Source organism: Sorghum bicolor, chromosome 1, assembly GCF_000003195.3.
Source record: "Sorghum bicolor cultivar BTx623 chromosome 1, Sorghum_bicolor_NCBIv3, whole genome shotgun sequence".
NCBI lineage: Eukaryota > Viridiplantae > Streptophyta > Magnoliopsida > Poales > Poaceae > Sorghum > Sorghum bicolor.
The window spans coordinates 56,889,558-56,904,862 of NC_012870.2; the positions used below are offsets into that span (position 1 = coordinate 56,889,558).

Below are 15,305 nucleotides of genomic sequence, written 5' to 3' on the forward strand. Positions count from 1 at the left end.
AGTTGGGTGAATATATCATGGATTACCCCTGTAGTACACTGAAGATTACTAGTTAATTGCTTTCTGCCGAAGCTATCGTTATGGCGCCTTCTCGCCTTTTGGCTAGACACTCATTTACAATCACTGCTAGCTAATCCATGCTTCATCTGGCATCACAATCATCACTACCGTCTTGTAAATTTCTCTATATCGATCGAGTTGCCTGTTAGAAATTGTTCGAAGATTTCCACGTATATATGGCACATGATGTGCATCTCATTTACAACTTTTTTTTCTTGGTCACGCGAACGGCGTTACATATATTTTGTATACTCATTTTCTATAAGTGGCAATCATATGCCATGTCAAATTGCCATTAGCAGGACCACCTCCTTGGCCCCTGACATTACAACTGGTTAGTTTTGGCAAGGTCCATTCCAAAAGAAGCAATGTGCTCAAGTCATTATCGCCATTTACTAGTCTACCCTGAGCACCGCGAGTTCTCAAAGGGGAAGTTGTTCAACCCAGAAAGAGAGATGGAAACGATAAGTTATAATACATCGAAGAAAGATTTTGTGGGGAATGCTAATTATAATACTGAATCCTTCTGAGTACTCTTGGTGCATTGTAAACCCCGCATGCTTCAGCCTTTTTGGGTATGTTCTCACAATATAAAGACTTGGAGCCATGCAGGTGTCACAAGATCAGTGCACCCAGGGCTTCCTGCTAAGGTAAGCTCTTCCTCTCTCTCTCTGGACTGCTTAACTTCAGGCTGCCTTTCATCTGCTTGCTACTGTAGTCCTATCTATCCATATCTGCTCCTTTGGCTTCATTATTTTCTTTATTTCCTTGTAAATTAGTTGAACACCATCGATACCATCGTTAAATCCTCTAAACATCCTGTCTTTGTAGTCATTATAGACTCGGAAAGTCTGTAACTGTTCTAGACTTGAAAAGTTCCAGTGATCAGCCAAGCATGAACGAAAGCTTCAGGAAACAGTTACTTTTATGTAGCTTTCCCCGGTCAAATTTGACATAGGAAAGCAGACTCGTCACATATGAAACAAAGTTCTCAAATCATACTGTGTCAGTGTCTACAGTCAATTAGGCAATCCGGCCTTTCTGATTCAATAATTCTGATTGTTCTCTACTGGTTGTTTCCTAGTGGATTGTCCAGAGTAACAAATGCGAATCACAAAACAGTAGAGTTATACTGTAGGTAGGACTTTGATATCACATTTAGTGGACGACAAGAAGTTGCCCCCCTAAATATCAACTATAAAAAGACGGTGTTAGGGTGATCTTTTTTTCATCACTTCTTCCTTCTGATCCCGTTCTGTTACATCACTCAGCACAGCCAGGAGCCTGATTTGAGCAGCCCTGATGGAGCATTTCAGGCGAGGGGTGGAGTTTGGGATGGCCTCCTTCCAGAGATGCCATCCACTGTCATGTCAAATGGTTGGTGATCATGCAAAACCTTTGCTTCATGATTTTTAGTTATAAAATAGAAACTGGCCATAGATGTCGGCTAAGGCTAGTAGGCTACTATAACCTGACTAGTTTTAAGTTTTCAGAACTGTTTATGCCTCTGCCATAACTGCATCTTGTGACAAATTAAGAGATGGACTAGACTGCTGTTCTGAACTTCTGATCATCAGTTCCTAGCTAGTGCCTAACTGCCTACATATATATACTGATTTTTTTTCTTGCATCGTGCTGCTGCATCATTCTCTTTTAGATTTGTTTCATTTGGCTGAATGTTCAAACAGGCAGAGAGCGCACCGCTCGATGCGCAGAAGCCGGATATCCGCTGTAAAGAGAAGTCACGGCATTCTAAGTGCTGCCACCTCGAAGAGATGCCAGTCATCCCTGAGCAGGCCATGGAGTTCCTCTCTCGGACATGGAGCCCCTCCTCCTCGGATCTCTTCCAAATACTCTCCCCCAGTGTATGTTTATGTCCATGGACCACGGCTCCAGTTTCCTTTTCAGTTTTCACCAATCGAGCGGCGACATCTTCTCTCAAGCCACTCCATTGTTTTACAATCCACATACAAAATAATGCTTCGCACAAGCTACAGTATGCTTCAGTCCTATCCATTTAGTGCATGGATCTTCCTTAGGAAAAACGCATCTTTTTTTTTATTTACCTTTTTTCAGTCTGCAGAATGTTCTGTCTTTTGTTCACGGTTACTTTTATCTATTTCTAATCTATAATAATATAATAAAGGGCCTGGGATCATCGCTGGAGGACCCAGAGCAAGATGAAGCAAGAGGAGACGGAGGCGAAGACGACAAAGAAAAGCATCTTGGCACCGTTCGTTTCAATGGGGGAACAACAAACCAATTGTTCAATCAGACATGTGTAAGTCAGCCACTGGGCTCTCGTCTCGGCGGTGAACTATTGCCCCAGTGTTTCATTGTTAATGATGATCCCTGGTTTGCCTGACAGAGACTTGTAGCCGGCGGCAGGCCTAACAGCGGACAGCGCCGGCACAAGCTCGTCCAGCCTGCCTGGGTAAGTAAGGAGTAAGGACAAGATACTAGTTAGATGTTATTACAAACACCATTGTTCCTACTAACATGCTATCTTGTCGGAACTGATACAGTAACTTCCTTGTTTGATTCGCTTGCTCAAAAAAAAAATGCAGCTCAAAGCTGGAAACATGAAGGCGATGCTGCGTGGTTTCCTGCTGGACAGCTTGCCAGTCACCGGAAGCCGGCGGAGGAGGCGGAGGGACGAGCTCCGGCTGCACTCGGCGCAGGCGCACGCTGCCGTGTCGGTGGCGCAGCTCGCTGCGGCGGTGGCGGGCATCGTGTCGGCGTGCGACCTGAGGCCGGCGGCCTCGGCTAGCGCTGGCGACAGGAGGCTAGGCACGGTGCTCGCGTCCGCCGCGGCGCTGGTGGCCACCGTGTGCGCTGAGGCCGCGGAGAACTCCGGCGCCAACCGCGGCCGCGTCACGTCCGCCGTGAGGACCGGCCTCGAGAGCCGCTCCTCCGCCGACCTGCTCACCCTCACCGCTACCGCTGCCACATGTAGCAACTGCATGCAAAACCACGCCCAAAATTTAACGTCACAGATTCAGAATGAAGAGGGAGCTGATTGCATGCATGTTGTTCGTGTCTGATGCTTCTGCCAGGTTTGAGGGGAGCCGCGGCGCTGAAGCAAAGGGCAGCTGACCTCAGGGGAATCAGCACCAGCACCAGCACCAGCACCAGCAGCAACGCCGCCATGGCCATGAGCGTCAGCGCTGGCATCCAGAAGGGCACGACTCTCAGAGTCTGCCTGCCTTGTGGTGAGAGACATATATGCATTATTTTCGATTTATCCCGTGCATGGTAGTACGTACCAGTTGTAGTTGTGCATCGCTTCTAGTTTGACACTGCAACTGATTACTGTCTGAGTACTAGCTTGCTTGGGTTTGGGTGTGCTATATTTGCAGGAAGTGTGCGTGTGAGGACGGTGTCCGTCTTCCCGCGGCGCGGCGACGGCGCAGCGGTGGTTCTGCGGCTGGGGAAGAAGCGCCTGCACGGCGCGTTCGCCACCTTCAAGGACTGTAAGTAACAGCGCTCGCGTGCACGCGCAGTTGATCTCACAACGCTATTCCCTCGTCGCCGCCGCGCGCGCGTGCATGCGCGTGGGTGGGCGCACTGTGTGTCTCCTCGCGCGTAATCGCGTACGTTCGGCTTGGCCGGGAAGACGACGAGAGGCGCTCGCGCGCGCGGGCGCGGCTCGATCGCCTGCACCGTACCACCTGAGCAGCTAGTTTGGCGTTTTTTGGCCCGTTGCCCCGGCCGACACGCTTGTCTCTAACGACCCCCAATCAATCGTCCAGGGACGGTCAAGTCCCGTCACGATTGGTCTGTTTGTACCTTGGTACTAGCGTCACTGTTGTGACTTTGGCTCCAAGCTGCTTGGCCGCATACTGTGTTGATACGGATTCATTCGCCGACGACTGACTGATCGAGATTTGCCGTTTGGTGGCGACGATGATTTTCATTTTCAGATGTGGTCTCGGCGGTCGGAGACGGCGGCGGCGAGGCGGTGGTGGAAGGGCGGCCGGCGTTCCCGGTGGCGCTGATCACGTCAGAGCAGGGGGTGACGGTGCAGCTGCTGTTCGAGCACCAGACGCACTGCAAGGTCTGGAAGGCCGCCATCGAGGGCATGCTGGCCGAAAGAAGAAGCTCAAGCGCGACAACCAACTGAACTGATCAGTCTGATTGGGCACACGCGCACACCGATCTTCCCGCGCTTCTATACTTCATCGAGTAGAATTGAGAAATGTCTTGTTTTTGTTTTTCTATCTTGTGTAATCACGCCTGTACGTGTTTTGTAACATGTTTGTATGTATGGGGGTGAATCGGAGCTCATAAAAGTGCTATAAAAAACTGCTCTAGGGTTGAAGAGAATTGTCTACCTTTTATGGCTTACATTTATATTACAAACAAAGGATCATGTCGTTTGAAGACATGAGCCATCTCGAGTACCGTTTCAGCCAAACTTTGACAACAGGAGAGAAGAAGGCGCATACCATGGCAATCCTAACTCTATGGAGCATTTGGAACCGACGAAATGCAGTTGTTTTTAGTGAAGATCGAAAGACGACAACTTCACTAGTTGTAGAGATTAAGGACATGGCTCGTCAATAGTTGTTGACAGGATGCAAAGCTCTTAGGCCTCTTATGGTTGCATATGTAACAGTGAGTAATTAGCTATGAATCAAAGCCCCACGTGATCTAGGCTGCGCTGGGGAGCGCTGCTCGCGCTTGTAACCCGATGTTTCCTGCTTCTCCTCTTATTATTAATCAAAGCCGGTTAAACCGGATCTTTCAAAAAAATGTTGTTTGAAGAAACAGAAACTTAAACAGGATCTTAACACATGTATTAACGCCACTCATCGCACAGAAGAGTATGTAAACGAGGGGAGTCTTTTTTTAGCAAAGGGAAGAACAATAATTAACCCCACTCATAACACAAAGGAAAATGGAAGCCCAAAAGGCTATTTAGGCCGGCAGCTATATGCCTCGTTTGGGCCCAATTTTTCTTTTTCTTTTACACAGGCCCAGTTTTGCTTTACTGCCAATATATATACGTGAAAAACGTCGTTGTTGTTTCCTTTCAGTCTAACTTTGGCCCCATTTGTCAGTTTACGAGTGGCCCACCATACACTAACAAAAGGTTTGAAATCTGAGGGAGGAATTTTGAAAGACACTCGAACCAGCCGTCCTGTCTCTCTCATCCACTAGAGAAGGCCCCACTGTCCTTATCCGACCGCCCTCTCAAATTTTGTTCCGAAACTATCCTTGCGGTTTGCTAGCGTTGCTAAGGGCTTGTTTAGGCCTTGTTCAGTTGAGAAAATTTTTTGGTTTTGGCTACCGTAGCATTTTCGTTTGTTTGTGATAAATATTGTCCAATCATAGACTAACTAGACTCAAAAGATTCAGCTCGCGAATTACAGGCAAATTGTGTAATTAGTATTTGGTTTTGTCTACATTTAATACTCCATGCATGTGTCACAAGATTCGATGTGATGTGGAATCTTGAAATTTTTTGGAAACTAAACAAGGCCTTAGTTGTTGCCTGAAAAAAATTCAAAATATTATAGCACTTTCGTTTGTATTTGATAAATATTATTTAATCATAAATTAACTAGATTTAAAAAATTCATATCATAAATTATAAATAAACTGTGTAATTAATTTTATTTTTGTTTATATTTAATATTCTATATATACGTTTAAAAATTTAATGTAATAGAAAATCTTTAAAAGTTTTTGGTTTTTTAGAGAAAGTAAACGAGGGCTAAAGGTCTAGAAAAAAAAAAGTCGTTTGCGAGAAGGGAGTCTGTACAGTGTACATGCTCACTTTCTTCGCTTCGTATGACATTTCATCACAACAAATGTACACGAATATATAGCTTGAACCCTACGGAATTCATGTATGAGCACACATTTGCAACCTTTCTTTTAGGCGAGTGACGTAAGTGGAGCTTGAAATTCTTCTTTTGAAATGAATATTGGAAAAACTCTTCAATAATTTCGGTGAACCAAAAAAAGCAGTTCCCGCTCGACGACTTGGAAAAGGGCGGGGGCAAAATCGGAAGGGAAATACAGAAAGGGGAGGCAGTTACGGGTTGCAGCAGCAGCGACGCCTCTATCTGCTCGGCTCGCACACCTCAGACACAGGCAGGCAGCGGGGAGCGCTCTCCCCCTCGATCCTTCCGCTTCCTTCTAGAACCTTCCGCCCCCTCCGTCGCAGCACAACTTTCTCCTTCCCCCACCACGAAGATGGCGACCATGGAGAACGTGATCGAGCTCGTGAACCGCATCCAGCGCGCCTGCACCGTCCTCGGCGACCACGGCGGCGGGGACGTTGCCGCCCTCTGGGAAGCGCTCCCGTCAGTCGCCGTCGTCGGCGGTCAGGTCCGCCTCCTCTCCGTCACCTCTAGGCGCTTGCTCGCCTAGGATTTTGTTCCGTAGCTTAATTACGAGGGCGCTTAATTGGGCGGCCATGTACAGAGTTCGGGGAAATCATCGGTGCTCGAGAGCATCGTGGGGCGAGACTTCCTGCCTCGAGGATCAGGTAGGAAGAGATTTTTACCTTATTCATTCACTGAATCATGTTATTTTATTGGACTCGAAATTTTATGGTTTATGGTTTGTGTTTGGATTTGAAGGGATCGTGACGCGTAGGCCACTCGTACTGCAGCTGCACAAGACAGAGGACGGGGTGCAGGAGTACGCCGAGTTCCTGCACATGCCCAAGCGCCGCTTCACTGATTTCGGTAAGCAACCTTCGTCGTCTTCAGCCATATAGGGTTATTCTTCACCTAAACTGCTATGGAATTGGTTTGTTAGTATTTGCTAGTATAATTGAATGCTTGATTGGCCATGTTTACTGTCGCAAGATGCACTGTTTACTGAAACCAATAATCGTATACTTTTCTGCCAGCAGAAGCTGTCTTACTACCATTCAGTTATTAACGAATTTGGTTCTGCCAGTGTGCAATTGTATTGCCTCCTATTTAAGTTCTCTTCAAAATTTCTGCTCCATGAGGACGACACTCCTTACCTTACTTGCTATGTTGCATCTGCCGCTGCCATTGGGGTCTAAGAAGTATTTGACTTGTGTAAATGGCATGATCATCTTTTGTGTTTCCCAAGTTGTGGTGCTAGTTCAAATATCATGTGCATTTTATCATGCTTTGCAACATGTATTCAAAAGTAGAATGCAAAAAATTAGTAAGAAACAATTGCCATTTGATCTCAGAATGGATTTGGTATTTTTCAGTACATGGAAATGACTGAAGTACTTATCTCAGATGCCAACAATTATTGTTCTCTGCAGCTCTTGTACGGAAGGAAATCCAAGATGAAACTGACAGGTTGACTGGAAAGACAAAGCAAATATCTCCAGTTCCAATTCATCTCAGCATATACTCTCCACATGGTATCTAAGCCCTGGGCACAATCTGCCACTGCTTTTTTCAAGAAAAAAGAAAAAAAAATGGAGATTATTGCTATTGCTTTTAGTTGTTGAATCTAAAAATCTCAGTTGAATTCTATGTGTATAGCACTATATCTCTTCTTTCTGACAAAAGGTGCATTGCAATTTTTTTTCCTTTTGTTTTCCTGATCATGTGTTAATAATTGAAATTGATGCTAGTGGATGCTTCTTGTTGACTAGTTTGTAGAGCAGTTGATTTATATGCAAAAGCATCTCTGCACTACTGAATCTTCGTAGTATATAGTTATTTACTCAATTCAATTGATTATTGCAGTGGTCAACTTAACATTGATTGATCTGCCGGGTCTAACAAAAGTTGCAGTAGGTATGTCAATGTGATTATTATTTTTGTTCACGTTCTTGTATTAGGTGGGCTTTTCCGGAGAAGTTTCATTGATTATGTTCTCTTTCAGAGGGACAACCTGAAAGCATTGTTCAGGATATCGAAAGCATGGTGCGCTCGTATGTTGATAAGGTATGAATGGTGTTTATTAAATTAAATGACGTAACGCTTGCATCGTTGGTAGAAGTGCACCTTTAGTGGTCATACAAAATGCTTCAGCATTAACATTCATTTCTTCTTCAGAATCGAATCAAAGCCACTGATGTTTATCTTGTTATTAGTCATGGTTATAAATAGCTAGCTATAGCATTTTCAGATGGCCTACCTCTACGATATTGCCAATTCTTTTGCTATTGCACCTTACAATGGTTCCACTAAACACTGCTATTTGTCTTTGCCACAAAATTTATTTGGCACCACTAATGCTCACTGAGGCAAATATCCACTCTTTGCTCTAGATGAATAGAATTCTATGCCTCTTCATTGTGTTTTTACTCGATGAATGCTGTAATGAGCCATTGAGTAACTGTTGAGTTTATTTCTTCATTGTGAATTGAATGAATATGAATGTTGATTATAGCCGTGAATATATTATATTTTGGATTAAATGATTGTTAAGACATGGGACATGTATCCTAGAAATTTTTTTATGTATTCAAGTATTTATGTTTATGAAATATTGTTAGTTTCATATTTTTTCATAATTAATTGATAATTTCCTTTTATATATATAAAACCACTAAATGAAATAGCTTTGCTGTATCCCGCTATAACTTTTTATGGCTCTTGGAGGAGGCCGCTGCTAAATTGTGCAGTCCACTATTTAAAATCATGTTTTTAGTTGAAAATGGTCTATTGGAGGAGGCCGCTGCTAAATGGCGCACTCCACTATTTAAAACCATGTTTTTAGTTGAAAATGGTGAGGAAATACTCTGTATAGTCTATTCAACAGCATCTAACTGTAAGACTTGATCTCATGAGCAGATCTACTAAGTGTAAGACTGGGTAGAATTCCTATAGAATGGACTGTATTATTATGCCTGCTCTATCTTGAATTCAGTTCCTTAACTTCCTATACCTACTCTATGTTTTGGCACTTTGCTTATTGCATACGGTTATATTCTCAATCACATCAACAAGGTGTCTTGAATTTTGTGTTTTATTTGCAGCCGAATTGTCTTATACTGGCTATATCTCCTGCCAATCAAGATATAGCAACATCAGATGCAATCAAGCTTGCCCGGGATGTGGATCCATCTGGTATGAATCAGGATAGCACACTTGTTTTTCCATGGTACATTGCTTTTATTAGCTGATGATACCTACTTTGATTGTGAGTTTGAATACCTGTGTATTCTCGTTTCACATATGTCTAATAAAACCTTTTCTCTAATCATTTCAAAACTTGTCCACATCATCTGTGCTCGTTGTGAACAAATAGCCTCTTAATAGGTCGCCAAGAACTCTCACACACGAGATACACAGGAACACAATGGTTTTGATGGCTGGAATGACTTGAGCTTTTTCTGATTTTCCTCCTAGCTTTATATAGTGCTGAGAGATACAATTGTGGCTGTGATAGCCTCCTAATTAATGCAGAATATTACCCAAATAATAAGCCTATTAATCCTATTACTCCATGCTGAAATTTAGCTAAAGTAAAGGCTATGAACCTAGACACTAGCATGCACCTAGACACACAGGATTATTTCCAACAATGATTGTATGCACATCATTTTAGGATAGAGACCATTTGCTTGTTTCAGTTTGTTGGGTAGAACCTGACTACCTGAGAGCATTTGTGCTAAGCATGTCGCAGGTTGAAGCAATACTGTACTCCAACTCTGCAAATGCGGGACAGTTTGTACTAACTGATTATAGACTTCCCTTGTTACTTCTACCAGTTCTTAAATGAACTATCCTGTTCCCTAATCATTTGTATAATGGAAAAATAAGACACTTGCTAACAATCCTCATTTGAAGTATATCTGTCACCTTTTCATGTCTATAAGTCCAGAACATTCAAAATTTTGTTGTTGAGGTCACCACAGTAGTGTTCAAACTCTTGGCTTGCTGTATCTTAGTTTTGTGGTATGTAGAAAAGTTTTAAAATGAGGTAACAAATTTGTGACTGTGTGCATCTTTCGATGCAGAGGGTGTGATATGATTACTACATTATCTAAAAAAGTGCCAGGAAACATGATGGTTGTGAACACTAATAAAATAAGAGAATGTGAAGCTGTAAACTCATGTCAGCTACTAGATCAACTTTGGATGGTGTAAGAAGTTGGCATAAGAGTAAAGTGGAATGATTCAGGAGTTTTTCCAAGTGTCAGTAACTTGACTTAGATTACTGTTTCTCTTTGTCCAAAATTAAGGTTAATTATCATTTGAGAATCTACATGCTGACAAAGTCCTATCCTTTTGATTGGCCTACTTAATTCCTTAGGATCATCTTAAATTTCTTCAGGTGAGAGGACATTTGGTGTGTTGACAAAGCTTGATTTAATGGACAAGGGGACAAATGCACTTGATGTACGTGTCTGTGGTCTCTTGTTCTGTGTGAATTTTCTGTTTTTAATTTTTTATTGCCATTGGACTCTGTAACTTCCTCTTCTTATTTTCATTTAGGTTCTCGAAGGAAGAGCTTACAGACTGCAGCATCCCTGGGTTGGAATTGTGAACCGTTCACAAGCCGATATCAACAAGAATGTTGACATGATTATTGCTAGGCGAAAAGAGCAAGAGTTCTTTGATTCTAGTCCTGAATATTCTCATCTTGCCAGCAGGATGGGTTCAGAATATCTTGCTAAACTTCTTTCACAGGTTCAAGAAATCTTGCATTGCTTTCATTTCTACTGTTAGTGATCTAAAAATGGTAGATGACGCAGTGCTGCTTCCATCTTTCAGCATCTAGAGGCTGCAATCAGATCACGCATTCCGAGCATAACCTCTCTGATAAACAAAACTATTGATGAGCTTGAATCAGAGATGGATCACCTTGGTAGACCTATTGCCTCTGATGCTGGGGTAATCTTACTGAAATTTTGAGCTAAAGTGCATTCGAGTTGAATGGACATAGGGACATCATGTATGTTCTTTTGCAGGCTCAATTGTACCTCATCCTAGAGCTCTGCCGTGCATTTGACAAAATATTTAAAGAACATCTTGATGGAGGGTAAACCTCATATCAACGTTTTTTCCTAATTGATTTACTGTAATCTGATGATTGTTCTGGGCTGTCCTTACTCCTTACTTCTGAAATGCAATTATAAAATTTGTAGACGACCTGGTGGTGATAGAATTTATGGGGTCTTTGATAACCAACTCCCTTCTGCTCTGAGGAAGCTTCCATTTGATCGTCACCTCTCCGTGCAAAATGTGAAGCGGGTTGTCTCACAGGCAGATGGTTATCAGCCTCATTTAATTGCTCCTGAGCAAGGGTACCGTCGGCTGATTGAATCTTCTCTCAATTATTTTAGAGGACCAGCTGAAGCTTCTGTAGATGCTGTAAGAAATCTCCTTCCTGTGCTCATTGTATTAGTACTTCCTTTCATCAACTGAAGAGTCTTTTACATCATTGCAGGTGCATTCTGTTTTAAAAGAGCTGGTGAGGATATCCATTGGAGAGACTCAGGTTGGCCCTTGGTTTCTTAGATACCAAAGTATCAGTTACACCCTTTTCCCCTGCACATTAGTCACAAAAGTTACTGCATCTTTAGGAGTTGAAACGATTTCCATCTCTACAAACGGAGCTTGCTGCTGCATGCTATAAGGCCCTCGAGAGATTCCGTGAAGATGGCAGGAAAACTACTCTACGGCTGGTTGATATGGAGTCAGCATATTTGACTGTGGAGTTCTTCCGCAAGCTCCCACAGGAAGTTGACAAGACTGGAACTGCAAATCCCAGAACTGCAAATCCTCCTGCTCCTGGAAATCCCAGAACTGCAAATCCTCCTCCTCCTTCGGATGATCGTTACACTGATGCACATTTCAGGAGGATTGCTTCTAATGTGTCCTCATACATTGGCATGGTATCTGAAACCCTGAAGAATACTATCCCCAAGTCTGTTGTCCACTGTCAGGTCCGCGAAGCTAAGCGGTCCCTGCTTAATGATTTCTATACTCAAGTGGGCGGGAAAGATGTGAGTAACTTTCTTTGTGTTCTAGCTTGTTCATTCCTCCTACCAATTTTTCCAGTAAATAAATTTTGTTTTTGCAGGCTAAGCAACTTGCAGTACTCCTTGATGAGGATCCTGCCCTCATGGAACGCAGGTTGCAATGCTTTAAGAGGCTTGAGCTGTACAAGTCTGCTCGGGACGAGATTGATTCCGTGTCATGGACACGATGAAGGTAACACTTGTCTTCCATTAGACACATTGTAATTTGACTAATGCAGAATTAGCAGCTAGCTAGTATGCACAATGGTTGTCAAATATTACTAGACCGATCACCTGTCTCGTATCATAGCCTGTTAATATCAGTTGTGTGCTTGACTGCTTGTGTTGTATCTATGTCTAACTTCCAACACTTATTAGGTGCAAATCTTTCTGTCCTTCGTAACCCATGTGCAAACTTGTATGCACGACTGATACCTAGATTCTGTAGGATGCACATGTCGATCTTCTTCCATCCTAGGTGTAGACTGCAGAATTCGAACTTTTAATGTCAAAATATTGTTTTAGGCCCTGTTTAGTTTCCCACCCAAAAAATTTTCATCCATCGCATCGAATCTTTGGACACATACATAAAACATTAAATGTAGATAAAAAAATAAATTAATTACATAGTTTGGTTGAAAATCGCGAGAAGAATCTTTTAACTCTAGTTAGTCCATGATTAGCCTTAAGTGCTACAGTAACCCAGGATGTGCTAATGACATATTAATTATGCTTAATAGATTTATCTTGTAGTTTCCAGACGAGCTATGTAATTTGTTTTTTTATTAGTTTCTAAAAACCCCTCCCGACATCCTTCCGACACATCTGATGTGACACTCAAAAATTTTTCATCTTCAATCTAAACAGGGCCTTATGCAACTTGCCACTAGTCAATCCCACTGTAGAATAAATCCACATTGTTGGCTGCGAGCATTACCATGCAATTGAATCAGGGAAGTTATTTGGGATGGTCCACCCTAACATAGGCCTTGTTTACTTTCACCCCAAAACCTAAAATTTTTCAAGATTCTCTATCATATCGAATCTTTAGATGTATGCATGGAGTATTAAATATAAACGGAAATAAAAACTAATTGTACAGTTTAGTCGAAATTTACGAGACGATTTTTTGAGCCTAGTTAGTCCATGATTAGACAATAATTATAATAAATAAACGAAAGTGCTACCGTGTCGAATTTTTTTTTTCCTTTACGAACTAAGCACGGCCATAGACGAATTGATGAGGGCCGTTGGATAAACAATACTGGTATTGCGTCTGAACATTCTCGGCCTGACATTTCCACATCCGGGATGAATGACGCGTGCAGTGCAGAACCATCCGAAATAGGGATCAGGTCAGTCAAGTTCCGCATAAAGCCTCGGTCAATTTCGCGATGCTTTTGCCCTCGCATTCTTTGAGCAGGCATACAAATCAGTCCGTGCGTTCTTTTCCGGTCAGTTGCGCCCTCCGTTGATCTGGCCCTTTTGGATCGTCCGGGAAATCTCCTCGCCTGCTGGCCATGAATTCACGCTTTCTAGAGGACGTTTTGTCCGCTGTGCGCCCTTCCATGAGTTCCCCGCATAGAACAGGTCTTCTGCTGGAACAGAAACGCGAAAACGCATGACGTGCTGTCCTGATTTTGACGAGTTCCTGCATCTTCAGCAGACTGGATTGGTGGTCGTCCTAAGAACACGAAATTGTAATTAGGAGCCATACACGTCATCTACTAGTGTTTCCTGTGAAGTAGTTGCCACCACGACCTGCCAGTCAGAATAAATGTGCCCCCATTAATCAGGCCAACATCCGTCCCTTCTCATTGCTCAAAAACCTCACCCAAATTGGATTTCATGCTTTTAGAGCACGTCCGTCACCATGGATATGATCATTGGCTGTTCCGGCTGTCCACATTTCGTACAGTTCCAAACTGGCATCGCTGCCAATCCACAGTACCAGTGCGTAATAGCCGCTCAAAATTTTCCGACCAATATTGATGATGGTGGTAGCAAGTACCCCTGCTACTAATTGCTTATGTTATCTGTCACGGTCGTGATGCTAATGCCTGAACAAAATCCAGGGCCGCACTTTGGACTTTCCTGTAGATGGGTAAATACTAGAACATTCTGTAGTTATCTTTGGGGCAGTATAGTAGTATTCTTTTAAGGCGAAGAATAGGCCGGCCGGTAGTTGTTGGCCATTAGGTACTTTACATGTTTGGTTTGGGGTATTAAAGTTTATTAGGTGCTGTAGTATTATCGTTTTATTTATTAATTAGTGTTTAATTATAGATTAATTAGATTTAAAAGATTTGTCTCGTAAAATATTTTTTAGCTGTGTTTTTAGTTTCGTAAATAATTTATATTTAGTACTCTATAGTCTATACATAGGTCTAAATATATCGATGATCCAAACGGAGCCTAGCAGTAGCACACTATACTACTGTCTCATGTGGCGGTTGGTCGATTAATAAGGCACGTCTAGGCATCCTGGTGAGTGGTCGGACCGGATCACCTAACGAGTAATCTCCTCGTGCAGGCCTTCCTCGTCGAGCTTATAATTTCTCTGCCGCTGGCCACCCCCGGACCAAGGCTTTAAACTAGAGTTGGTTGCACATGTGGGATCCCGTTCCCGTCCCGTGGCGCTGGCGCGCTGCTGCTCGCCACATGCCAGGCACGGGCAGCGCCCACGCGCTCCTCTCCCGTCTCCACCCCCAATGATCATCCCTCGTCGGCGGACGGATGATGGACGGGAGGGCGTCGTTGTTCGCATGTCGTGTGCGCGGGGGGAGGGGCGAGCGGGCGAGCGGGCGCTCTGTCGGCGTCTCCCCGGTCACCTCACCTGCCGCTCCTCCTCGGAAAACACTATTCAACTGCTCCTCCCTGTCAGCTGCTGCTGCAGTTGTTGTCTACCGTCAAACCTGGACAAGCGTTTGTTCCTGTACGCATGGCCCAGGACACGGACCCAAATGGGGATGGATACGCGCAGGAATGATAATGTAATGGAACCTTCTCCCTGTCAAGCCTGTCGGTTCATCCCACTCGAGCACTTGGCACTACTATTTATTCACGGAGTAGTATGCATACTCCGACGAATATACCAACCATAATTGGAAAATGCAGAGCAATAATCAGGCAGAGATTTCCTCAAAAAAAAAAAAGAAAAAATCAGGCAGAGACGGCATACGCTCTCCCAGCAAAACAACCGTACGAGTGTACCGGCACTGTTTAATGGCATGTGCCGGTGCGTACCATGTTTTTGACGTTTGATTTGACTTGACTAGCCCAATCGACCCCAGCCACCGATATCCTACTACTGCCTGTT

At 43.5% G+C, this 15,305-nt stretch overlaps 2 protein-coding genes across 3 annotated transcripts; both read left to right on the forward strand.

The window, feature by feature from the left end:
- Window positions 644-4,386, forward strand: LOC8057255 (VAN3-binding protein). Of its 2 annotated transcripts, XM_021451704.1 has the most exons (9): window positions 644-710; window positions 1,332-1,437; window positions 1,749-1,925; window positions 2,207-2,341; window positions 2,429-2,494; window positions 2,628-3,012; window positions 3,117-3,272; window positions 3,420-3,533; window positions 3,984-4,386. In XM_021451704.1, exons 2-9 carry the CDS (start codon window positions 1,363-1,365, stop codon window positions 4,181-4,183), a joined length of 1,308 nt encoding a protein of 435 aa, XP_021307379.1. In that variant the 5' UTR covers window positions 644-710; window positions 1,332-1,362; the 3' UTR covers window positions 4,184-4,386. The 2 variants fall into 2 exon arrangements, with proteins under 2 accessions (XP_021307379.1, XP_002464903.2); XM_002464858.2 differs by lacking the exon at window positions 644-710 and having other exon boundaries at window positions 1,311-1,437.
- On the forward strand, window positions 6,126-12,389 carry LOC8058049 (dynamin-related protein 1E). The gene is made up of 15 exons (XM_021451205.1): window positions 6,126-6,399; window positions 6,496-6,559; window positions 6,654-6,761; window positions 7,325-7,426; window positions 7,758-7,808; window positions 7,897-7,958; window positions 8,996-9,086; window positions 10,297-10,361; window positions 10,458-10,652; window positions 10,737-10,856; window positions 10,934-11,004; window positions 11,111-11,336; window positions 11,413-11,463; window positions 11,549-11,971; window positions 12,049-12,389. Exons 1-15 carry the CDS (start codon window positions 6,265-6,267, stop codon window positions 12,175-12,177), a joined length of 1,893 nt encoding a protein of 630 aa, XP_021306880.1. The 5' UTR covers window positions 6,126-6,264; the 3' UTR covers window positions 12,178-12,389.

Coding starts and splice junctions, on each gene's coding strand:
- LOC8057255 (XM_021451704.1), top strand. CDS start 1,363: ATGGAGCATTTCAGGCGAGGGGTGGAGTTTGGGATGGCCTCCTTCCAG. Junction 1,926..2,206: donor TCCAAATACTCTCCCCCAGT/GTATGTTTATGT, acceptor AATATAATAAAG/GGCCTGGGATCATCGCTGGA. Junction 2,495..2,627: donor AGCTCGTCCAGCCTGCCTGG/GTAAGTAAGGAG, acceptor AAAAAAATGCAG/CTCAAAGCTGGAAACATGAA.
- LOC8058049 (XM_021451205.1), top strand. CDS start 6,265: ATGGCGACCATGGAGAACGTGATCGAGCTCGTGAACCGCATCCAGCGC. Junction 6,400..6,495: donor TCGCCGTCGTCGGCGGTCAG/GTCCGCCTCCTC, acceptor GGCCATGTACAG/AGTTCGGGGAAATCATCGGT. Junction 11,464..11,548: donor TATCCATTGGAGAGACTCAG/GTTGGCCCTTGG, acceptor CTGCATCTTTAG/GAGTTGAAACGATTTCCATC.